The sequence below is a fragment of the Neoarius graeffei genome, chromosome 5 (assembly GCF_027579695.1).
Source record: "Neoarius graeffei isolate fNeoGra1 chromosome 5, fNeoGra1.pri, whole genome shotgun sequence".
In the NCBI taxonomy this organism is placed as follows: Eukaryota; Metazoa; Chordata; class Actinopteri; order Siluriformes; family Ariidae; genus Neoarius; species Neoarius graeffei.
In genome coordinates this window covers 20970443-20996080 of record NC_083573.1, presented here as the reverse complement: position 1 = coordinate 20996080, position 25638 = coordinate 20970443, and the positions used below count along the sequence as shown (strand labels likewise).

The 25638-nt window shown below is 39.5% G+C and overlaps 2 protein-coding genes across 6 annotated transcripts in view; both read right to left on the bottom strand.

Moving 5' to 3' along the window:
* Positions 1 to 25638, bottom strand: part of esco1 (establishment of sister chromatid cohesion N-acetyltransferase 1) — an 80861-nt gene that overhangs the window by 50038 nt on the left and 5185 nt on the right. For 4 of the 5 annotated variants that reach the window (XR_009654709.1, XM_060921407.1, XM_060921406.1 and 1 more), the window contains exons 2-6: positions 22647 to 24599; positions 15293 to 15374; positions 9709 to 9784; positions 2413 to 2506; positions 855 to 986 (exon numbers count right to left, since the gene is read on the bottom strand). Coding sequence is in view for 4 of the 5 variants with exons in the window: in XM_060921407.1 (XP_060777390.1) it covers positions 855 to 986; positions 2413 to 2506; positions 9709 to 9784; positions 15293 to 15374; positions 22647 to 24581 (2319 nt within the window). In the remaining variant the exon portion in view is untranslated. The remainder of the gene's footprint in view (positions 1 to 854; positions 987 to 2412; positions 2507 to 9708; positions 9785 to 15292; positions 15375 to 22646; positions 24600 to 25638) is intronic. The other variant, XM_060921409.1, reaches the window with a different exon arrangement.
* LOC132886578 (uncharacterized) lies at positions 17941 to 20946 on the bottom strand. The gene is made up of 2 exons (XM_060921410.1): positions 20207 to 20946; positions 17941 to 20104 (listed from the first exon to the last, which is right to left on the bottom strand). The coding sequence occupies exons 1-2, from the start codon at positions 20495 to 20497 to the stop codon at positions 19382 to 19384; spliced, it is 1014 nt and encodes a 337-aa protein (XP_060777393.1). The 5' UTR covers positions 20498 to 20946; the 3' UTR covers positions 17941 to 19381.

Below are 25638 nucleotides of genomic sequence, written 5' to 3'. Positions count from 1 at the left end.
ATCACGGGCGCAGATAGAGGGGGGGACGGGGGGGATTCGTCCCACCCAGATTTAAATTCACCTCGTTCGGTCCCCCCCACTTATAGGGAGGAAAAAACGTCTATGCTGTCTTTCTTTGCATAAGGCAAACCTCACGGAAAAATCAAAAGACTAATTACCATTCGGTTTATTGAGGTGCACGGCAGTGTATACATAGTTGCAACAACTCACATAAAACAAAACAAAGACTGATATTCGGTTGGTTGAGCTGCGCAGACTGCACAGGTTGCGAGCTCGAGCTTGGTTGCTATGGTAACCCACAAGAAGTTTGACAGGCATATCGGGGTTGGGGTTGGTTTGCTGGCAGCTTTGTCCCCCCAGTTCAAAAAACGTATCTGCGCCCCTGCGCATGACATCAATGCGAGGGACGCTTCGGGCTGTGAAGGTTCTGAATCTTCTCAATGGAAGGACGCAGAGGTTAGGGAGCTGATTTCCATTTGGGGGGATGCAGCTATTCAAGCTAGATTGGATGGGTCATACTGCAACCGGGCGGTTTTACTTCCGTAAACACTGGCCATGCTCACTGCGTGTGACGTCGTCGTATCCTGCAATGCGCATGCGGAACACTTTTAGGTCGCTTTTCGTTCATACTGAGGATCACATACAAGTCGCATATATTTGTTAATGTGAACGACCTCACAAAAAAATCGGATTTCACAAAAAAATCGGAATTGAGCATTAAGCCTTGCAGTGTGAACGTAGCGTTATATTCCACTTCTGAAAATTATGTGAAATATTTTAACTAGAATTAGAAAAAAAAAAAAAAAACCAACAGAACTGTTTTCATATCCAGTCAGGTAAGCCAAAAAGCGCACCACATATCTGACAGCACTGATGAACTGGTTGTGGAAGAGCAGGTGCTGGGTCTCATCCTCAGTGGTGGAAGGAGAATACAGCATCCCACACACACTACAAGTTGTGGCTCCAAATGCATTCTGGTTCTTGTCCTTGATTAAACCATACATATTGTAAATCAGACAGGAACTTTAATTAATATTGTGCGTAACTTGAGACAGAAATCCTGAACAAGTGAACATTTTGTGTACAGTCCAAGTTTACCAGTAATGTCCTAAGATATAACATGAACTGACTTCATCAAAGTATTACTGATTCAAATAATATTTGCACATTACATTTCAATAACAAGAGTGCTCCCCTGCTGGCAACTATGCCATAACTCTGGTAAATTGCGACTGAATTGAATGAAATTGCAATATGCGCATTACCGACGTATAACGAAGCCTGTCAAGTTTTGTGAAATTCCTCCAAAAAGTGTGAGAGGAGTTGATTTCAGAAGGTGAGTACCCTTCCCGGGACGGATGGAAGGACAGACATCACCACGACATAATCCCCCTTCGAGGATTTCGGCCAGTGGGGGATAAAAATTGTGAGGGAAGTTGATTTCAGAAAGCAAACACACCTTGCTGAAACTGCCAAAGTACAAGTTTGTTAATAATCAAGGGCATAACTCTGGTAAAATTTGCCCAAATTAAATGAAATTTCAATATGCATATAACTGTCATATAGCAAAGCCTTTTGCCAAGTTTGGTGAAATTCCTCCACAAATTCTGCGAGGAGTTGATTTCAGAAGAATGTACAACCTCATGAAACTGTCAAAAGTACGAAGTTATTTAATCGAGGGTCAAAACTGTGGTAAAATTTTCATAAACGAAATTAAATCATAATATGCATATTACAGTCATATAACAAGGCCTTTTGCCAAGCTTCAAGAAATTCATCCAAAAATTGTGAAAGGAGTTGATGTCAAAAGGCAAGCACACCTTCATGAAAGTGTGAAAGTACAAGGCTGTTAACCAAGGGCCACAACTCTGGTAAAATCTGACCAAATTAAACAACATAATATGCGTACTACTTACATACAACAATGCCTTTCGTCAAGTTTTGTGAAATTCCTCCAAAAATTGAGAGAGGAGTTGATTTCAGAAGGAAAACACGCTCTCATGAAATTGTCAAATTATAATTTTGTTAATCAAGGGCTGTAATTCTGGTAAAATGTGACAGAATTTAACAAAATTACAATATGCGTATTAGCAACATATAACAAAGAATCCTGCCAGGTTTCGTGAAATTCCTCCAAAAATTGTGAGAGGAGCTGATTTCAGAAAGTGAGCACCCTTCCCGTGACGGATGGACATTGCCACGATATCCATCCTTTTGGCCAGCAGGGGATAAAAATCTAAGGCATACTAACAACTGAAGTACTGAATATCAACCCAAGAAATATATGCTGATTATATTTTGAAAAAAAAATCCACAATAATTCTGCATATAAAATTGTAAGAATCAGCTATAATACTGACAATTGAATATATAATCTTCACTTCTTGGAACCCATTATGAAATTAAACTTACGGTGTTTTTTTGCTCTCCTTCGACACTCGCAGTCCTTAAATTATTCGTAACTTCATTCCTCAGCTCTGTGTCTGACCCACTGCCAGAGGTGCCCCTTTAAAATAAATAAATAAACAAATAAATAAGGGCATATTAAGCACAAACAGTGCACTAATGAGAAACACTGCTTTAACAGAGCACCCTGGTGCTTTTTAATTAATCCGTGTTTATCTCCACATGCTAGCTGAAGCTATCACATGAATAATTTGTTGGGTTTTTTCACTGAAATATTTCAAGCATATCCTTGTTCAAATCTAGAAGTAGCTCTGCTTTCAACACCATTTCTTTTACAAATGACTGATCACTGTATCTATAATGTAAGAAATGACTCTGGCTGCAGGTATATGGTTATGGAGTGCAGTACATGCTGTTATTTAGGTATGCATTATTATGCATATTTAAATACATGAGAAGCTAGGTTGTTTTTCCTATTATGACATTCCACAGACCTGGTGAGAAATACGAACTCCACTGAAAAGTTTTTGGGCAATATGTTCATAGTGGAGCTCCCCATGTGTGAAGAAGAAGACTGTCACATGCACACTCAAGCACAGTGAAATTCATCCTCTGCATTTAACCCATCTGAAGCAGTGAACACACGCATGCGCGCACACACGTGAGCAATGAGCACACACACATACTCAGAGCAGTTGGCAGCCATGCTACAGCGCCCAGGAAGCAGTTGGGGGTTAGGCACCTTGCTCAAGGGCACTTCAGCCCAAGGCTGCCTCATATTAACCTAACCACATGTCTTTGAACTGTGGGGGAAACCAGAGCACCCAGAGGAAACCTACGCAGACACGGGGAGAACATGCAAACTCCACACAGAAAGGTCCCCGTCAGCTGCTGGGCTTGAACCCAGAACCTTCTTGCTGTGAGGCGACAGTGCTAACCACTACACCACCATGTCATGCACAGAGGAGCTCCATACTTAAGAGAATCTGAGAACACGTCGACCTGATTTTTGATGGCTTTTGTATGTATGAACGAACGACGCATGTGTACCACCACAGGAAATCTGATTGTAAGTACAAGGCAACGTCTCTCACAAAACACTTGATCACCAGATAACGAAATTTATTTACGTAAGATGGATGGGTTTTTAATCCAGCACTTGCTTTTAATTTGCTTTTTAAAAAAACCCAAGTAATTATTTACTAACACATTCTACACTCATCTGGAGTGCCGCTTTTAAGCAGTGCCTAAAAAATAAATTTTATTTACACACACACACACACACACACACACACACAGGTGCTTGAAAGTTTGCGAACCTTTTAGAATTTTCTATATTTCTGCATAAATATGACGTAAAACAACAACAGATTTTCACAGTCCTAAAAGTGGATAAAGAGAACCCAGTTAAACAAACAAGACAAAAATATTGTATTTGGTCATTTATTTATTGAGGAAAATGATCCAATATTACATATCTGTGAGTGGCAACAATATGTGAACCTTTGCTTTCAGTATCTGGTGTGACCCCCTTGTGCAGCAATAACTGCAACTAAACATTTCCGGTAACTGTGGTTCAGTCCTGCACACCAGCTTGGAGGAATTTTAGCCCATTCCTTCACAAAGAACGGTCTTTCATGTTTCACTCACATCCTCCATTTTCCTCTCCTGTTTCAAATTTGTATTCCACAATGCCTTGTGCGAATGGGGAAAGCCCACCAAGTGATGCATGATGTAGTATCTTGAATTGGGTCATGGTGAAGCAAGAAAAAACAGCGGAGAATTTAGGGCCACATGGGCACGCGTTATATTAAAAAAAAAAAAAAAAACGAATAAAATTGGAAGTCCGTGATTTGAATTCAGTAGCTTTTGGTGAACTAAACAAAAATAACTGTCAGAGAAAATTCTTTTTATGACCTACACTTGAAAAATCTGAAAGGCAGTCTACCTTTAATGTTCACTTCAAACATCAGAATGGGAAAAATTATGATCTCTGTGAGTTTCACTGTGGCATGGGTGTTGGTGCCAGATGGACTGGTTTGAGTATTTCAGAAACTGCTGATCTCCTGGGGTTTTCACACACAACAGTCTGTAGAGTTTTCACAGAATGGTGCGAAAAACAAAGAACACTGAGCGAGCGACAGTTCTGTGGGTGGAAATGCCTTGTTGATAAGAGAAGTCAGAGGAAAATGGTCAGATTGGTTTGAGCTGCCAGGAAGGACATAGTAACTCATATAATCACTCTTTACAACCGTAGTGAGCAGAAGAGCATCTCAGCATGCAACAGCAGACCACCACACTGGGTTCCACTCCTGCCAGCCAAGAACAGGAATCTTAGAATCAAGAACAAGTTCCTATTAAACTGGCTGGTGAGTGTAGATTAAAGTTAATACTTACAAACACAAGATTTTAAACAATGAATTGATACTTTTGATAAAAACAAGGGTCTACATGCTCTTTACATTTCATGCACCCTTGTCTAACACCTTAAACTATATGAAAATAAAATACTGAAATACTGTATCCCAGTACGGCTTTTAAATTATGACTAAAATAGATATTTTCATGTGCTTTAGAGGTACAGTAGTAGAAGGGTTGATTCAAATTATACTATTGTTTTCAAAATAATTGAAATTCCAAAATGCTATATAGATATACAATATACAGCGCCCTCCACAATTATTGGCACCCCTCATTAAGATATGTTCTTAGGCTTCTAATAAATTATTTAAAAAAAAATAATATAGGACAACAATGCAAAAAAGAGAAAAATCCAACCGTTAATTCAAGTGCATTTATTCAGTGGGAAAAAAAATCCCACATTAAGAAAATTTTTTTTACATGAAAATCATGTGTGCCACAATTATTGGCACCCCGATGTTAATACTTTGTACAACTCCCTTTTGCCAACAAGACAACACTTAATATTCTCCTATAACATTTCACAAGATGGGAGAATACAGAGAGAGGGATATTCGACTATTCCTCTTTGCACAATCTCTCTAAATCATCCAGAGTCCTGGGTCATCTTATCATCCTCCTCACTGTGCGTGGTAGCAAGATAAACTTGCATCCTCGTCCAGGCTTGTTTGCCACTGTTCCAGTTGTTTGCCACTGTTCCTATGCACTCTCCTCTTCAGCTCACCCCACAGGTTTTCAATTGGGTTGAGGTCTGGGGACTGAGATGGTCATGGGAGGAGCTTGATTTTGTGTCTGGTGAACCATTTTTGTATAGATTTGGCCACATGTTTAGGGTCATTATCTTGCTGAAAGACCCAGTGACAACCCATCTTCAGCTTTCGGGCAGAGGCCACCAGATTTTGATTTAAAATGTCCTGGTATTTCAAAGAGTTCATGATGCCATGCACCCTAACAAGGTTCCCGGGGCCTTTGGAAGAGAAACAGGCCCACAGCATCACCGATCCTGCCCCATACTTCACAGTGGGCATGAGGTGCTTTTCCGCATACTCATTTTTTGTGATGTATTGGAGTGTTTGTTGCCAAAGCTCCATCTTGGTCTCATCTGATCAAAGCACATGGTCCCAGTTGAAGTCCCAGTACCACTTAGCGAACTCCAGACGTTTACGTTTATGCTTATAAGTGAGAAAAGGCTTTTTCCATGCATGCCTCCCAAACAGCTTGTTGGCATGTAGATAGCGCCTGATGGTTGTTATGGAGACTGTGTGACCCCAAGATGCTACTCTTTGATGCAATTCTCTAACAGTGAGCTTTGGAGAACTTTTTACTTCTCTTACCATCCTCCTCACTGTGCGTGGTGGCAAGATAAGGTTGCATCCTCATCCAGGCTTGTTTGCCACTGTTCCAGTTGTTTTAAACTTCTTGATGATTCCTCTGACTGTAGATATGGGCAGGTGTAGGTGAGTGGCCATTTTCTTGTAGCCATTGCCTGACTTATGAAGATCGACACACATCTGCCTTACTTGGTGTGTTCTCTTGTCTTTCCCATGTTGAAGAGTGGATAAGAGAAATAGGCCTCTGTCACATATATTTATACCCCAGGGCTTTAAATCAGTAATACCCCTGGGCATGCAAGGTGCAACAGCAGGGAGTGCTCTCCTGCACCCGCTTTGACACACTTGCTGGAGTAAGTGTTGAGAAAACGAGTAGGAAGGCTGACTTGATGGTTTGATATTGAAATGGGTGAAGTCTGTGTAGAATCTTTTCCATCATCCTGTCTAGCCTTATTTGATTTCAGCTTTTTTTTTTTTAAAGATTTTTTGGGGGGCTTTTTTCACCTTTATTGGATAGGACAGTGTAGAGACAGGACAGGAAATGAGCGGGAGAGAGAGACGGGGAGGGATCGGGAAATGACCTCGGGTCGGAATCGAACCCGGGTCCCCGGATTTATGGTATGGCGCCTTAGCCACGACGCCCCCTGATTTCAGCTTTTTAACACGTCCATGTTGATTTGTCTCTCTACAGCTCTACTTGTCTCAGTTTCTGGAAGCAGGATGGTGTTTTTTTTTCCCTCTTAGGTTTTAAAGGGGATGAACACCTGACTGAGGAAGAAACATTTCTTATGTGCACTCTCTTGTGCCATGGATTCTAATATTTCCTCAAGGAGGGTTTGGTAGTTCTGTGCAGTTTTGGTGAGTCTGTGCTCAAAACAGATCCAGATTCTTGTTCTTAACTGGCCAGAGTAGAACCTGATGTGGTCTTTTTCTATTGAAGCCCATCCACCTCAAGGTTTGATGTGTTGTGTGTTCTGAGATGCTTTTCTGTTCCCCATGGTTGTAAAGAGTCCTTATATGAGTTACTATACACTTCCAGTGTGGAAAATAAGGAATTTTAAGCAGACTGTCATAGGACAGACAAGTCTGAAATGTTGTCTGTCCATCCAAATTTCAGCCTGTCCAAATAACAGGCCAAAGGCCTGGAACAATGCGGCCAGGGTGGGCCCTGGAAGCTGAAGGGCTTTAGATGCCTGGAGATGGCTTCTCAGCTATTTCCAGGCATATTTTTGTGATCTTCAAAGGCCAAATTACACAAGATATTAGTTGCCAATTACACTACAAACTGAATATAATTTACAAGAAAAATGCCAGAAGATTCAAGAAAAACATGCTTAAAGTTATACCCAAGAAAACAGTAGTACACACAGGTCAGTTCCATGTCTAGAAAAAAAAGTATGAGGGGCAAGGATGTTCCAGTTGGTTACAACTTACTAGTACTCATATATAGGTACTATGAAACATTATGTCAACAATGACTATTTTTTATACTTTTTTTATATTAAGTCAATAAAAATGTAGTAATTAACAATACAACTATTCTTACATAATAGAGTTAAAATGGAGTCTGAGATTCCAAGTAACTTTGTAACAAAATGACTGAAAACTAGACATGGTAATATCATTTGGCATTCAGGCTAAAATCTGCTGGACTAGACTTAGAAAGTAGAAGAAAATAAAAACTCTATTAAAATATAACTCTACATCCTCCAAAGCATATAACTATGACTTTCATTCTTATTATGAATAAAAAAAATGCACATAATGACATAACCACTGATTGGCAGTTTGGCACTTAACATAATACTGTACTGCAAAGTTTCATGTAAACTGAACAATCAGCTGACTGATGTGCCTGTAAATTTTGCCAGGGCTAGGACCATCGGTGGCAGAGTTATGAATTATTAAAATCGCGCCCGCAGGGGCCCCGTTACAACATAATGTATTCACCCTAGGGCTGTAACGATACACCCAACTCACGATTCGATTCGTATCGCGATTTTTGACCCACGATTCGATACGCCCACGATTTTTTTAAAAATGTTTTTTTAAGTAGTAAATTTGACTTATTAACATTTACTTACTTACATTAACTATTTAATAACAAATAATTCAGACCACTGCAGAGAATGAGTAATATGTATGCAAAAATGAACAAATGTATATCCAAAGACTGTTTTATTTCTCAAAATAATACTGTTGAGCCGGAAGCTCTGTTTTTTCGGTTCTGAAAAAAGTCATTTTTCCAAATCGTGTAAATCCGTTAAGATTTTTTTTTTTTGGGGGGTGGCTCTCTCAGTGTCTCACTCTCATAGGGCCAATAATTTTCTGTGATCGCGGAAAACAGATAGAAATTACGGAATTTTTTATGGTGAAACATTGCTCGCGTGTCAAAATGTAACTGCCGCAGAAGGCTTCCGCCCAAGCAGATATGCCTTCAGTGTTGCCAGATATTGCTAACGTTTTCCACCCCAAAATATGTTCAAAACCAGCCAAAAAGCACCTAAGCCTGCCCAATCTGGCAACACTGCATGCCTTTCCGGTCAAGTGATTGTGATTGGCTTGTGGCACACCTAGCCAGCCAATGAGCTGCTTGTTTACAGATTCGCTCCCCGCGTTGCAACCAGAATGGCGACCGCTTAAAAGAAATGAATGCTCTTCCAGTGGCGAGTGTGGACGTTGCGTGACTCACAGAAGATCATCGCAGGTCGGCGAAAAAACGACTTACTAATAGATATAAAAAAATATAAGTAATTTAAGTAAGTTTAAAATGTAATTTAAATAAAAAGTATTCATAAATTGAAGTTTGGAAGCGCCTCTGTTTTGGGGCTGAGAAGTTTGAAAGGGTGTACCGTGATTCTGCCTTCTTGTATCGCGATTTCGATATGCATATCATTACAGCCCTAATTCACCCAGTGTAACATTTGGAAGAAAATTAGAAGTAGATTAGACCCATGATATCTTTACAATTTTTCATGGGCCATCCAGTTTGGTGCTTTTGAAATACAGATGGACACATTTGAATTATTTTTTCTTGGCCATCTGGTCTGATTTTTTAAATACAGACAGACAAATGCGAAAATTACTGGTAAATGTCTGCCGGTCTGGCCTTATTTCCCACACTGCTTCCTGTCAGGTCACACCAGTCTGGTCATTCTCCTCTGATATCTCTTATCAATCAGGTGTTTCAGTCTGTGGAACCTCGACTCTCAGGATTTTTTTTCCCCACACCATTCTGTCTAAACTCTTGAGAGTGTTGCGTGTGAAATTCTCAAATCAGCAGTTTCTGAAATAATCAAACCAGCCCATTTAGGACCAACCACCATACCACAGTAAAAGTCACAGAGATCAGACTTTAACTGAAGCTCTTAACCTGTATCTGTATGACTATTTATGTTCTGGGCTGCTACCATATGATTGGCTGATTAAATAACTGTATAAATGAACAGGTGTCAAGGTGTTCCTATTAAACTAGATGGTGAGTGCATGTGACTATGAAAGTTCATACTTAAAGAATTTTTATTATTGGTTCAAAGACAGGAAAAGGTACCTGTTTCTGACTTCTGAATTTTCCATTGGTGTCTTATGAGAACCATCTTGTTGGTTAAACTTGATACCTGTTGATGCTATTAACAGAAAAATAATTCAGAATAAATGTAATGAGTTTTGACCATCATTTTGATTATTGAAGGGCTGTTTCACAATCAGGATAGACTTTTCGGGTCCACAGTAGCCCAAAATAAAACCTCAGATTTTTGCGTTTCTCTGTCGCCAAAAATGACCTTTTAAAAGGGAAAATAACTGTGCAGAATTTCAGAGCTACAGGTCATACACTGGGCATGTTACTTGTGGTGAGAAGAGGCATATAGTGTATTTCTAAAATTGACCCACTTTCTGATAGCCACAAAAGTATACAAAAGTGAAAAACTATTGAAATGTATGTCATTTTAAATACAAATTTTCAAGTCCTGTGCAGCAATGTTTGTACATGGTGATAACTGTAATAACTGAAATGGTGACGATTCTCATGGTTTTCTGGAGAGGACACTTTTTGACGGACTCACATTTCAACCACGTGTAAAGCTCTGCTGCAAATGCATCTTGCAACTGTTTCAAGTCTTGTTTTTTTACTGTGAAACAACAGAGTATTCTGCTTCAAAAGAGACAAATATTTTCTTAAACCATTTACAACCTCATCATATGGGGAGTGTTGTCTGGAGAGGACATTTCTGACAGACAAAGGATCCTGTCAGAGGCACTCAGTTTAAAAAAAAATTAATTAAAGGAGAATTAAATGAAATGACCACAAGGTCAAAACTGAGCCTGGACTTGACTCTTATAAACATACTTAGAAAAACTTAAGAGACATCACTGCTGTTGGTAGGGCTGGTGTGTCCCTGTAAAATAAGGTTTAAGGAACTCGAGCATTTTTTTTTTTTTACATATAAAGCAACCTTCTTGCTGTGTGCGCGCGCGCGCGTGTGTGTGTGTATTTATTTTATAATCACACAGTGGTGCTTGAAAGTTTGTGAACCCTTTAGAATTTTCTATATTTCTGCATAAATATGACCTAAAACATCATCAGATTTTCACACAAGTCCTTAAAGTAGATAAAGAGAACCCAGTTAAACAAATGAGACAAAAATATTATACTTGGTCATTTATTCATTGAGGAAAACGATCCAATATTACATATCTGTGAGTGGCAAAAGTATGTGAACCTCTAGGATTAGCAGTTAATTTGAAGGTGAAATTAGAGTCAGGTGTTTTCAATCAATGGGATGACAATCAGGTGTGAGTGGGCACCCTGTTTTATTTAAAGAACAGGGATCTATCAAAGTCTGATCTTCACAACACGTTTGTGGAAGTTATCATGGCACGAACAAAGGAGATTTCTGAGGACCTCAGAAAAAGCGTTGTTGATGCTCATCAGGTTGGAAAAGGTTACAAAACGATCTCTAAAGAGTTTAGACTCCACCAATCCACAGACAGATTGTGTACAAATGGAGGAAATTCAAGACCATTGTTCCCCTCCCGCGGAGTGGTCCACCAACAAAGATCACTCCAAGAGCAAGGTGTGTAATAGTTGGCAAGGTCACAAAGGACCCCAGGGTAACTTCTAAGCAACTGAAGGCCTCTCTCACATTGGCTAATGTTAATGTTCATGAGTCCACCATCAGGAGAACACTGAACAACAATGGTGTGCATGGCAGGGTTGCAAGGAGAAAGCCACTGCTCTCCAAAAAGAACATTGCTGCTTGTCTGCAGTTTGCTAAAGATCACGTGTACAAGCCAGAAGGCTATTGGAAAAATGTTTTGTGGACGGATGAGACCAAAATAAAACTTTTTGGTTTAAATGAGAAGTGTTATGTTTGGAGAAAGGAAAACACTGCATTCCAGCGTAAGAACCTTATCCCAGCTGTGAAACATGGTGGTGGTAGTATCATGGTTTGGGCATGTTTTGCTGCATCTGGGCCAGGACGGCTTGCCATCATTGATGGAACAATGAATTGTGAATTATACCAGCGAATTCTAAAGGAAAATGTCAGGGCATCTGTCCATGAAATGAATCTCAAGAGAAGGTGGGTCAAGCAGTAAGACAATGACCCTAAGCACATACAGTGGTGCTTGAAAGTTTGTGAAGCCTTTAGAATTTTCTACATTTCTGCATAAATATGACCTAAAACATCATCAGATTTTTCACACAAGTCCTAAAAGTAGATAAAGAGAACCCAGTTAAACAAATGAGACAAAAATATTATACTTAGTCATTTATTTATTGTGGAAAATGATCCAATATTACATATCTGTGAGTGGCAAAAGTATGTGAACCTTTGCTTTCAGTATCTGGTGTGACCCCCTTGTGCAGCAATAACTGCAACTAAACATTTGCAGTAACTGTTGATCAGTCCTGCACACCGGCTTGGAGGAATTTTAGCCCGTTCCTCCGTACAGAACAGCTTCAACTCTGGGATGTTGGTGGGTTTCCTCACATGAACTGCTCACTTCAGGTCCTTCCACAACATTTCGATTAGATTAAGGTCAGGACTTTGACTTGGCCATTCCAAAACATTAACTTTATTCTTCTTTAACCATTCTTTGGTAGAACGACTTGTGTGCTTAGGGTCGTTGTCTTGCTGCATGACCCACCTTCTCTTGAGATTCAGTTCATGGACAGATGTCCTGACATTTTCCTTTAGAATTCGCTGGTATAATTCAGAATTCATTGTTCCATCAATGATGGCAAGCCGTCTTGGCCCAGATGCAGCAAAACAGGCCCAAACCATGATACTACCACCACCATGTTTCACAGATGGGATAAGGTTCTTATGCTGGAATGCAGTGTTTTCCTTTCTCCAAACATCACGCTTCTCATTTAAACCAAAAATTCTATTTTAGTCTCATCCATCCACAAAACATTTTTCCAATAACCTTCTGGCTTGTCCACGTGATCTTTAGCAAACTGCAGACGAGCAGCAATGTTCTTTTTGGACAGCAGTGGCTTTCTCCTTGAAACCCTGCCATGCACACCATTGTTGTTCAGTGTTCTCTTGATGGTGGACTCATGAACAGTAACATTAGCCAATGTGAGAGAGGCCTTCAGTTGCTTAGAAGTTACCCTGGGGTCCTTTGTGACCTCGCCGACTATTACACGCCTTGCTCTTGGAGTGATCTTTGTTGGTGGACCACTCCTGGGGAGGGTAACAATGGTCTTGAATTTCCTCCATTTGTACACAATCTGTCTGACTGTGGATTGGTGGAGTCCAAACTCTTTAGAGATGGTTTTGTAACCTTTTCTAGCCTGATGAGCATCAACAACGCTTTTTCTGAGGTCCTCAGAAATCTCCTTTGTTCGTGCCATGATACACTTCCACAAACATGTGTTATGAAGATCAGACTTTGATAGAACCCTGTTCTTTAAATAAAACAGGGTGCCCACTCACACCTGATTGTCATCCCATTGATTGAAAACACCTGATTCTAATTTCACCTTCAAATTAACTGCTAATCCTAGAGGTTCACATACTTTTGCCACTCACAGATATGTAATATTGGATCATTTTCCTCAATACATAAATAACCAAGTATAATATTTTGTCTCATTTGTTTAACTGGGTTCTCTTGATCTACTTTTAGGACTTGTGTGAAAATCTGATGATGTTTTAGGTCATATTTATGCAGAAATATAGAAAATTCTAGTGTTCACAAACTTTCAAGCACCACTGTAAGTCGTTCTACCAAAGAATGGTTAAAGAAGAATAAAGTTAATGTTTTGGAATGGCCAAGTCAAAGTCCTGACCTTAATCCAATCGAAATGTTGTGGAAGGACCTGAAGCGAGCAGTTCATGTGAGGAAACCCACCAACATCCCAGAGTTGAAGCTGTTCTGTACGGAGGAATGGGCTAAAATTCCTCCAAGCCGGTGTGCAGGACTGATCAACAGTTACTGCAAATGTTTAGTTGCAGGTATTGCTGCACAAGGGGCTCAACACCAGATACTGAAAGCAAAGGTTCACATACTTTTGCCACTCACAGATGTAGGGGATCTATTTATTGGATCATTTTCCTCAATAAATAAATGACCAAGTATAATATTTTTGTCTCATTTGTTTAACTGGGTTCTCTTTATCTACTTTTAGGACTTGTGTGAAAATCTGATGTTGTTTTAGGTCATATTTATGCAGAAATATAGAAAATCCTAAAGGGTTCACAAACTTTCAAGCACAACTATATATCTCTCTCACACACGCATAATATACACTGGACCTAGTTGCAGGAGTTAGTTGGTATTATTCAAAAAGACAACCATGATTGTGAAACAGCCCTGAAAGGAACATATTATAGTCCACACAAGAAGTTATAATGCTTAGGTTGAGACTGAATGGTTTAACCCCCCCCCCCCCCCCCCCCCAGGTTTTGGGATAACCAGACAGCTTGTGACAATTTCCTGAAAAACATACAACTGGACTGCAAACATCACATTCCACAATTTGACTTGCTAATGCTGCGTTCAGACCAAAGGCGTCAAAGCCACTGAAGTCTTTCATGTTCTTGATGAGTGAGCGTCTCTTGGTGCCGAGCAACATCATGACCACCGGCAGCAAGTCTTGGGTGATGCATGCAATCAGAATAAAGTTGAAGTTCAGGTAACTTCATAGTAATGAGCGATGACCTGGTTCAGTGGCACTCAGAATTTAGAGAATACTACAGAACACAGTTGTGTCAATTTTGGTTCTAGTCAAACCACTGCCAAGTACAGTGGAAGAGAAATTATTAATCATTATGGTTCTGAGTTTCCACATTATTTATGGTGTGTGGCTGTTTGGAACACTATTTTGGCAACATTTTCTCTCTAAAACGCTCATTTTTAAGAGCAAATGCAACTCATTGGCTCAAAACAACACCGATTTGATCAATTATAGCCACTAAACTTCAACCAGGACCAGAGTTTCTTTAATGTCGACTACACACGAAGTACGGTAACATTAATGTTCAAGACTAAGGCTAGTTAACCTGTCCTATAAATGTCTTTGTTATTTGACTTAGCATCAACACAAAAGCCACAAATGGATTTAATTAGTTCATGTCGTTTATTTTCTTACCAAACCTGTAAGCATAATTGTTTATTGTTTTAGTTCATCAATCGAGTTCTTACCTTCACATTTAAAAGATTTCATGAAGTCATCAGGTGGAACAAAGATCGCGGTTGATATGCATTTACTTTGCAGCCCCTTTAAATAAAGTTTGCAAGACCAGACATTCTGAATGAACTTGAAGCCGCCTATTTCAATTACATTACATTAATGGCATTTAGCAGGCACTCTTATCCAGAGTGACATACAGCATATCCAGAGCAGCCTGGGGAGCAGTGGGGGTTAGGTGCCTTGCTCAAGGACACTTCAGCCATTCCTGCTGGTCCAGGGAATCGAACCAGCAACCCTTTTTGTCCCAAACCATTTTGCTTCTCTAACCTTTAGGCCATGGCTTCCCCCATCACAGAGTGTCCACTAACTCTGACAGTGTTGTCGGTAGGGCGGCCAAAGCAAATATTAATGCTTTTGCTGCATTTGGTCTGAATGTACCATAAGCTTGATCACTAAACGTAGGTACCGTGGTATGGTGATTGACATTTACCTGGAGGGGTCTTGATACATATGTGCTTTCCCAGTGTTCTAGAGGACTCTACAGCCAAAGATGAGAGTTGCTCCATTCTGTCCTATGAATACATTACACCTAAAAATAGAATAACTGTACCAGATATAGCATATTACAGTGCTCCAGCCAGTTTATTTTACCAAGACGCCACACCCTGCCCTCCAAAACTTACAGAACATCCTGCCCTCAAATACCAACGCCATGTCCAAATTTATATGCACCTTGATCATAATTTTACAGAACTTTCTTAGCACCTGGCACGTGTTCAACCACAGAAAGAATGTGTGCCTTAACGAGTACTAACTAATGTTGCATTACTTTCACTGGAAGGCAGCATGTTGACCAGTTACAGCACACTATTAATGCAGGGTCATAGTTGTGCTCTGTTGACCATTTTGTCTTATTACAATAATGAGTCAGTGAAGCAAGATAAACGCAAGTCTAAAAAGCAGCGATGCCTACAAACACACGAAAGAGAAATGAACTGGTTAAAGCTGCAAGGGGCTCACAGTACTGAGCATCTCTGTTTGCCAGAATGCAAGTAGATTTAGAAGTTGTAGAACTAAACAAATTCAATCAAAAATTTAGGACTGATAGATCCAGACTTTAGATATAGATCTATACAATATCTAGTCACTAACGTTAACATATTAGACTAGATCTAATCTAACAGTAATATCCCAGACTAATATTATCGATTAACACTATTAATATTACTATTATTAGTAGTATTAATAGTATATTAGTATTATTATTAGACCTAGTCGAGGCTAATTGCAGTTGGATTGCAATCATTTAATTTTTAATTTTAAATAGACCTCACTGTTAGGCCTACCATTAATATAGCAATAAATCTAAATGCTAGAGCTTTACGTTGCTGTATGTCAACAAGCCTAACATCTATATTTGGCCCATGATCTCCTTTTAGGTGATGATTAATTACAGATCTATATTCTCTAATATTTTTGTGTCAATATTAATTCAAACTAACAATCCCAATGCACCATGTTATCAGTGATTTGTGCAAAATACAGACATATGATCGAAGCTAAATTTATTAGATCAACACTGACAGTCAGCACTAATGAATCCTTTATCATATTTCAAACTTTTCCTTTAAATTAGTTTTTATTTATTTACATGTATTTAAGAATTTTGCACAAATCGACTGATTATTTGAATGTGGAAACCTGTCGGTGGACTTATGAAAGCTGTCTGTCTGATTTAACATCAGCATGGCGCATTTTTCTTGAATACTACTGTATTACCCAAGATAGTAACGTTAAATGTAACACAGTTATACTGGGCCTGTTACAAATGGAGATGTTAAGTGGCAGCAAGGTCAACATTCAGGATTGGATTAGTTTTTATATAAAATGGTCTGCACTGCTTTGGAAAATCTGATACACAGTCAGCCTGTTTAGAAAAAAACTGGTTAATAAATTTATTCTCAGCAGGTCTGCAGCTGAATGCAGGGATTCTTTGAAGATTGACAAAACTGATAGGAACAAATAAAACAGTAGAGAAATTAAATTCCTGATTGTATGCAAAACTCATGTAAAACTGTTGCAGAGATAATCACTTAAAATGCCTTTGTTAGAATTATCAACTCTGATAGTGCCACTTATATATCATACTTATATAGTATTAATAATATTAATATGAAGCATTGTATTAAACTGGTTCACTAACAAGTTTTAGATTCACTTACGGGTCATTCCAAACGTCCGAATGCTCCCGCTCGACCATCTCAGATTTACCTGAAAAAATTCCACAAGGTTCACACACTTCCCAATAGGAAAAGTCCCAAATTTCAGCTCCCAACTCATTATAGTTTTGTCATAAAAAAATATTTAGGCAGCTAACCCCAGACACGTTTTCAGCAGAGTTTTCTAGGGAGCCACTTTCACATTGCTGTATCTAGAAAACTATTTGAGCTAGGTCTTTCAAATTTTCAAGGGCTAATATCTGGCTAAAGTACTCGTAGTATATGGAGTTTTACACATGTGCTTTCGGTTTATCATAGCGTTCTGGCGGCTTGAATTTGCTCAAAAATTCAACTCTTCAAATCTGGCAGCATATTTGAAGGACTGTTGAAAGTGTAATATTAAAGATAGAGGCTTGATATTGCACATGCACCTTACCACACATGCTGTGTACTTTGTATTCAAAAACTGTCCCTCTGTGAAGCATGGTCTAGAAGATATTAAGGTTTAAAAATTGGAAAAAATAATTTGGTGCCATTTTTGGCATGGTATAGCAAAAAAATGATAGGTCCCACCAACATAAAATTGGCTGTTTTTGAAAGATTAGATGTATGTTTCTAACATATCCAAAAATTGTGATGGTGTTTTGCCTTAATGTTGCAAAATGATTTTTTGAAAATGAGGTGTTTGCATATATACACAGCATTCATGGCCTATGAAGGCACTTCCAGATGCTAAGAACATGCCATGAATTTATTTTGCGCAGCTTAAACTTAATAAAATGCTTCATTTGATTCATGGTAAAGTACACTAGAAGGATAGCCTATATGCCATTTTTAGGTATTGTAATATTGGAACTCCAATATTGGTGAAAACTGAAACTTGTCACAAACCATTACATATCTGTTGTACCATGATTTAAAAGAAAAAAAAAAAAAACCTGTATGCATTGGCAACTTAGGGAAAGCTATTGTAAATTATCTGAACTCTTTAATGAATCTTTCAGATGCTTCGATGTCACATTCCTGAATTGTATATAGACGTCCAGTTGTAGTTCTAGGAGCATCTATTTTAGAGATGATGTGTTGCACAGGTACCCAGCACAAATCTTCTCTCATTGGCCAGAAGAAACTTTTTGCTGGGCCATGTGGATGCATAAATTGTATCTGAACATCTTGCTGATCTTCAGATGTCTCTCTGATGCTTCCAACCCACCAGTGATGGTCATAAACACAGGTTATATATTGGCCAGGTGTCATGTCACTGATCTGGAGGCCATGTGAAAACTCTTCTTCAATATGTTCTCTCTCATAGTTGACCAAAAATCCAGCAATTCCAGACACACTGCTGACCTCAATTGTTGTGGCATTGACTGGCTTGAAACAGTGATTATCTCTAGTACCTGGCACCGTGAATGCCTTTGCGAATCTGCTTTCCAGCTTGTCAGCCATGGACTTTACACTTTCTTTGCTTATCCACATAAATTTCACCCCTAGGATGTTTTTTTCCGCCCATTTGAAGAGGTCTTCAGGGGTTAGGATGTGGTTTGTATCAGTGGCCTGCAGACTCGCTCTTGCAGCCTCTCGCTTTACTGTGCCACCTATTCCATCACATGGTGACTTACCGTGTGATGTTCCAAAGAAGTTCCATTCCGCAGAAACACCGAAGTCTTATGAGTGATAAAGCAGATTGATAAAGCTTTTGCGGTTTTTATAATGAGCAGCAGCTCCATCACTGAAATAGTGAATGGTCTTCAAAGTGGGCAGCAACTTCTTCACTTCGGGTATAACACTGCACAGAAAAGTGTACACAGCTTCTGTATCATGCTTAAGACAATCACTCACTATGCACATACTTGAACATTTAAGCTGGTCATCCTCCGTGTAGTAGATCACAAAAGGATGCAGGGTACACTGGGAGTTATCCCAGTGGTAACCCTGGGCGGCGTCTTGAACAATAAAAGAGTAATTCTCAGCAAAGTCAAGAAGTATGATGCATTCATCTGAGTGCAGTTCTTCCTTCAGTTGGCATAAACGATGACTTTGATGCTTTGCAATAAAGTGATGAACCGACAGTTGGTTTACTTTTTCCATGAGCAAATCCAGGTAGTCTTCTGTTGAGATGGTGTAGTCCAAAAGAGTTGTTCTGTCAGTTGTCACCCACTGCTTGAAGCTAATGTTGTCTACATCATCACTTACTTTGTCATTCAAAAAGTGTTCTAGATTTGTGGATCCTGGGCACTCTTCACACCTGTGTAACATGCATTCCATGTTCTGTGTGGAACACACAAAATGGTTCAGGAGATCTGTGTGGGTGATTTTCTCTGCTTGGTTTTCAGTTGGGAAAGCAGAAAGCATTAGCTTCACATTCTGGTGGTACACACAAACACACAATGTGTCCCTCTAGCACCTACAGTTATGCACTCCTTGGGACGGAGTGAGCAAAATTTGGAGATTCCTATCTTCAGGTCAGGGTTTGATTGCTTGAATAGCTGGAAGGCTTCATTCAGATTCATTACAATTAATCTTTTTTGCTTGTGTACTCTCTTGTCTCCTTCTTTGACACTCTTAAAATCTTTTTTACCAGGCAGTGGTCTAGAAATATCATCCTGGTGAAAAAATGCAATAACTTTGTTTACAGTGTCTGTACTCAGTGGTCTTCCTATTGAGGGTGTGATGACAGGCAAAATACCATGTTCTAAGCGCAGATCTCTTGCTCGTCTGACTAGACGCTCACTAACACCAAATTCATCAATGGTCTTTGCAATACTCCAGCTTTGTGGTACCAAAGTTAATAACTTGATCTGCTCCTGCTTTCCAGTCGTGATTGATAACTTTTGCTTCAAAGCTGTGACAAGATAGCCAACATCACTCACATCAGCAGATGATGTGGTCATCATAGGAGCAGCCCATGACGTTGAAGGGACTGCAGCACACCAATGTAGCATTTCCTTGGTCTTGTGGCCAACTTCTTCAACCTTTCTCTTAATGTACACTTCCTTATCCCTGGGACTGACTCGTGAGATTTTACATGGGGAAAGTCCAATAGCAGTGAAGCACTTATCCAATTGGTCTTTTATGTCTTCCTGTTGTACATAGTCAACATGATCATGATCATGATCAACATGCTCTTGCAATGGAACTTTGACTGACACTTTATACATATGCTTCTTGCACTGCATGCATACTTTCATTCCAGCCTTTACAGATGTCTTTCCAATGGCCTCTGCTTGGGACAGAGAGATGATGCGAAGATTTTTTTTCATAGGTCTTGCATGTAAGCCATATGGGTTGCTGCAGTTTTTTTGTAGAGAAGAGTAACAATCCAGGTTTATTTTCTTATGGTACAAACATATAGTTGCATCAGGTGGTACATCATCCTGCAGACTACACCTGTGCTTCAGGAGCATTTGGTCATCTTTTGACAGAGAAGTGATGGATACCAGTTGTCTTGGTCTGAAACAATAGAAGCATAACATGTCAAAATGATGGTCAATCAGCAAAGTTGCAAGAAAAGTATTAATGTAAAGTAAGTATTAAAGTAGTTAGACTTACATTGCATAACTCTTGGTGTAATCCAACCTGTGGCAGTCTTCAGCACATCCCAACACAGCTCCAATAAAACATGGAGCCAAAGATGCCATCTTGAAAACTGTGAGCCTGCTCATTCTAGTCATTTAAATAGTCAATCTGATTGCAAGTGGCTCGTTCTAAATACAGGTGTGAACATTTACTAGAGTGCCTTGGAATCTGATTGATGTGGGGATGGTATGAGACACTTGCATCCACATTATGTTCTGCAGTGTGCATGCTCAATTTGACACATTTCTGTTTCTATACCTAATGATTACATATAAGTTGACCTTCAAATATAGTTTATCATGAATCAAATGAAGCATTTTATTGAGTTTAAGCTGTATGTAATGAATTTAAGGCGTTCTCTTAGCATCTGGGAGTGCCTTCATAGACCATGAATGCTGTGTATGTGTGCAAACACCTCATTTTCAAAAAATCATTTTGCAACATTAAGGCAAAACACCATCACAATTTTTGGATATGTTAGAAACATATATCTAATCTTTCAAAAACAGCCAATTTTATGTTGGTGGGACCTATCATTTTTTTGCTATACCATGCCAAAAATGGCACCAAATTATTTTTTCCAATTTTTAAACCTTAATATCTTCTAGACTATGCTTCACAGAGGGACAGTTTTTGAATACAAAGTACACAGCATTTGTGGGAAGGTGCATGTGCAATATCAAGCCTCTGTCTTTAACATTATACTTTCAACAGTCCTTCAAATATGCTGCCAGATTTGAAGAGTTGAATTTTCGAGCAAATTCAAGCCGCCAGAACGCTATGATAAACCAAAAGCACATGTGTAAAAGTCCATCTACTACAAGTACTTTAGCCAGATAGTAGCCCTTGGAAATTTGAAAGACCTAGCTCAAATAGTTTTCTAGATACAGCAATGTGAAAGTGGCTCCCTAGAAAACTCTGCTGAAAATGTGTCTGGGGTTAGCTGCCTAAATATTTTTTTATGACAAAACTATAATGAGTTGGGAGCTGAAATTTGGGACTTTTCCTATTGGGAAGTGTGTGAACCTCGTGGAATTTTTTCAGGTAAATCTGAGATGGTCGAGCGGGAGCATTCGGATGTTTGGCGTGGAATGACCCTTACATCATTTTACAAAAGTAAATCTACCTTGCATAGTTGCTCAGTATGGCTAATTTTGCATGACAGACTCTTTGTCGAAAGTGATGTGCACAAAAATTGCCTGCGATGATAACTGGCACCCTGCCCTCTCGGAAAGCTAGCTGGAACACTGTTATTTGTGCTAAATAAGTTTGCTGAGATAAATACAGACACTTCACCAGTAGAACTGATCAGGGGTGGGTTTCCCCAAAAACATCATAGCACAAAGATCATTGTTAAATGGTAGAGTGAGCAGTACAATGAACACACTCTCTCCAGGTTAAGATATTCTTAGCGTTAAGAGGCTTTGGGAAACCCACCCCTGTATGTTTGTATCAGAGGCAGAATAAAATCAATGGATGTACAATACTGTACAAAACTCTTAAGCACCCTTTTTTCATACAAACTTTGTCATAGATTTCTATTTTATGACTTCTACATTATCGAATCAATACAAAAACATTTTAGAGTTCCAAACTTTCATTTTTCAGCACAAAATTAAATGTTACAGAAAAAAAGTTTGTATCTGAGCAGCATATTACATAATAGGCAACTTTTCAGATTAAAAAAGAAAACAATGAAGGCTTCTAGGTTTTGGTGCAAAATCAAGAAGCAAGTGTGAGAGTCAAAAATGTCCAGAAGAACTGTGGCTGGTTCTGCAAGATGCTCAGTAAAACCTACAGCTCATTTCCTTATAAAACTGCACTCATTGTACCTGAGACTACTATTCTTTTTTTTTTTTTTAAAGCAAAGGGTCGTCTCACACCAAATATTGACTTCGCTTCATTTATTATGGCTTATTGCTGTTTATAATTTTTTTTAATGATGAGAACATTTCATTATTTTTAAGCCATTTTTGGTCTACAGCATTTCTTTGCATGTGCCTAAGACTTTTGCACACTACTGTACAGTGGCCCTGATGTCTTTACCTCCTGTTTGGGAACAGCTGGCTTGCTTGTCTCTTCACTCGGCTCATCCAGCTCAAAATCATCTGGTGAGTATTTTGGTCTGGGATTATATGGCTTATACTCCACAACAGGCCTTGGCTTTAAACTGGTAATACCATTGGGCATGGGGGGTGCCACAGCCGGGAGTGTTCTCCTGCACTCGCTTGAGGCCATTTTTAACACACTTGTTGGAGTAAGTGGTGTGGGAGAATGAGGAGGAAGACTGGCATGAGTGGTTGATACTGAAATGGGTGAAGTCTGTGTGGAATCATTTGCATCGTCCTGACTAGCCTGATCCGATTTCAGCTTTTTAACACGCGTCCATGTCAATTTGTCTCTCTGCAGCTCAACCTGTCTCAGCTTCTGGAATCGGGACAGTTTTTTTTTTTCTTGGGTTTTAAGTGGGACGGACACTTGGCTTAAGAAAAAGCGTTTCTTGGGTGTGCTCTTGTGTACCTTGGGTTCCAGTATCCCCTCAGTGAGGCTTTCTGGGACAGGGAGGTCACTGGAAACAGTGGGAATTGTTGCATTCTCTACCTCATTTTTACTCTGAATCATGTCACTGGATTGAATGCATTCTTCAGTCTTCTTTTCTTTCGCTGCCGTTGTATCAGATGCAATGTCATCTGCGATTTCCTCACACAGAGCTAAGAGATTGAGCTGTTTTGGAGGTGGCCTCCTAGTAGCAGCTGCTCTCTCTTTAGCCATTGCTGCCAGACGAGCCTTGGTTCTGGCCTGAGGGTTCATTGCTTGCTTCTTGGGAGGTTCTGCACTGGCCTGTGCAAGAGAACCTTGTGTGGAGTCTTTTGCACCATCTTGTGGAAGAGAAGGAGTTGATGTACTCTCCTTGCATACCACAGCTTTGCTGGTTTCTTGGAGTCCTGCTGATTCCTGCAAGTCCTGGGGCGGCTGCTCGTTACTGTCTAAGGCACTGAGGTCTTCCATTGTTTCAATCTCAACAACACAGTGTTCAATCTCAACATCATCCAGCGGTTCTGAGGTCATAGAGCTCTGCATCAAACCAGAAGCATCAGACACCACCTGATTCTGGAGACTATCTTGTAGAAAACATGCATTCACCATGGCATTGATATCTGAGATGTTTTCACAATTTAATTCATGGTTGTTCAAACTAGTCTCTTGAATGACATTAGAAAATGCTTGCCGAGGAGGCAGAGATTCTCTCATCACACCTTCTCCAGCATCCAAATGTCCAGTGATTTTCCCAAGGGGGTCAACTAAGAGTGCGTTCTCTTCTGATTTTGTTGCTGTTTTCGTCTCAGAGGACTGACTAAGTTGGGTCACTGAATGATACACTGGAGCATCATGTTCATCATTCAGATCAAGACCAAAATTAGTGATTCCTCCAGCCTTGTTTTTGTCTGGCAGTGTTGTTTCTTCACTGTGTGAATCAGGAGGCTGACCATAGCTGTGCTCTATTAACACAGGGTACAGTAGTGCCGACACCGTGCAAGCTGTTTCTGAAAGCAGAGACTGACACTTCTCCTTCTTCACTCGAGAAGTGTATTTCCTGCTTCCTTTTTTAAGGACAGGCAAAGTCACATACAATTTATCCCCATCTTTCTTTGAAGCTTGAATACGAATTTTGCAGCCTGGTTCCTTTGCCACTGCAGATTTAACTGATATCTTTTTCCTTTTGACACCAGTCACTTTCTTCGAGGGGATTTTCAGTCTCGAGGAACGACGAAGCGGGTTCTCCACTTCATCTCTTAGCTGTGTCAAACATTTTCTTTTGGACTTAACTGAAACTTTCTTCAGCAGCACTCCTGACCCTCGGGGCCTCTTGGGACGCAGAGACGGTCGGCCAGATTTATCAGACGCTGTCGAGCTCAGATCCACCTGCTTCTTATTGTCTTGAAGTTCAGTAGATTGCATTTTTCTTTTTTGACATGGCATTCTAGTGAAAATGGAAGACTGAAACACAGTCAATACACAAATGAGTAAATATTTAACACATCAAGCACAAGAAGCTAAAAGATCAGGAATAACAAGAAACAATAAGGATTTCTTTTTTCATAATTTAAAGTGGTTATAATAATAATAATAATAATAATAATAATAATAATTATTATTATTATTATTATTATTAGCAATAGCCAGGGAATATGCATTAGCTATAGAAGAGAAAATCAAGAGAGGAATAAGATATACAACCCCGATTCCAAAAAAGTTGGGACAAAGTACAAATTGTAAATAAAAACGGAATGCAATAATTTACAAATTTCAAAAACTGATATTGTATTCACAATAGAACATAGACAACATATCAAATGTCGAAAGTGAGACATTTTGAAATTTCATGCCAAATATTGGCTCATTTGAAATTTCATGACAGCAACACATCTCAAAAAAGTTGGGACGGGGCAATAAGAGGCTGGAAAAGTTAAAGGTACAAAAAAGGAACAGCTGGAGGACCAAATTGCAACTCATTAGGTCAATTGGCAATAGGTCATTAACATGACTGGGTATAAAAAGAGCATCTTGGAGTGGCAGCAGCTCTCAGAAGTAAAGATGGGAAGAGGATCACCAATCCCCCTAATTCTGCGCCGACAAATAGTGGAGCAATATCAGAAAGGAGTTCGACAGTGTAAAATTGCAAAGAGTTTGAACATATCATCATCTACAGTGCATAATATCATCAAAAGATTCAGAGAATCTGGAAGAATCTCTGTGCGTAAGGGTCAAGGCCGGAAAACCATACTGGGTGCCCATGATCTTCGGGCCCTTAGACGGCACTGCATCACATACAGGCGTGCTTCTGTATTGGAAATCACAAAATGGGCTCAGGAATATTTCCAGAGAACATTATCTGTGAACACAATTCACCGCGCCATCCACCGTTGCCAGCTAAAACTCTATAGTTCAAAGAAGAAGCCATATCTAAACATGATCCAGAGGCGCAGATGTCTTCTCTGGGCCAAGGCTCATTTAAAATGGGCTGTGGCAAAGTGGA

Coding starts and splice junctions, on each gene's coding strand:
- LOC132886578 (XM_060921410.1), bottom strand. CDS start 20,497: ATGTTATGCTTCTATTGTTTCAGACCAAGACAACTGGTATCCATCACT. Junction 20,105..20,206: donor CTGTAAAGGCTGGAATGAAA/GTATGCATGCAG, acceptor TATGTACAACAG/GAAGACATAAAAGACCAATT.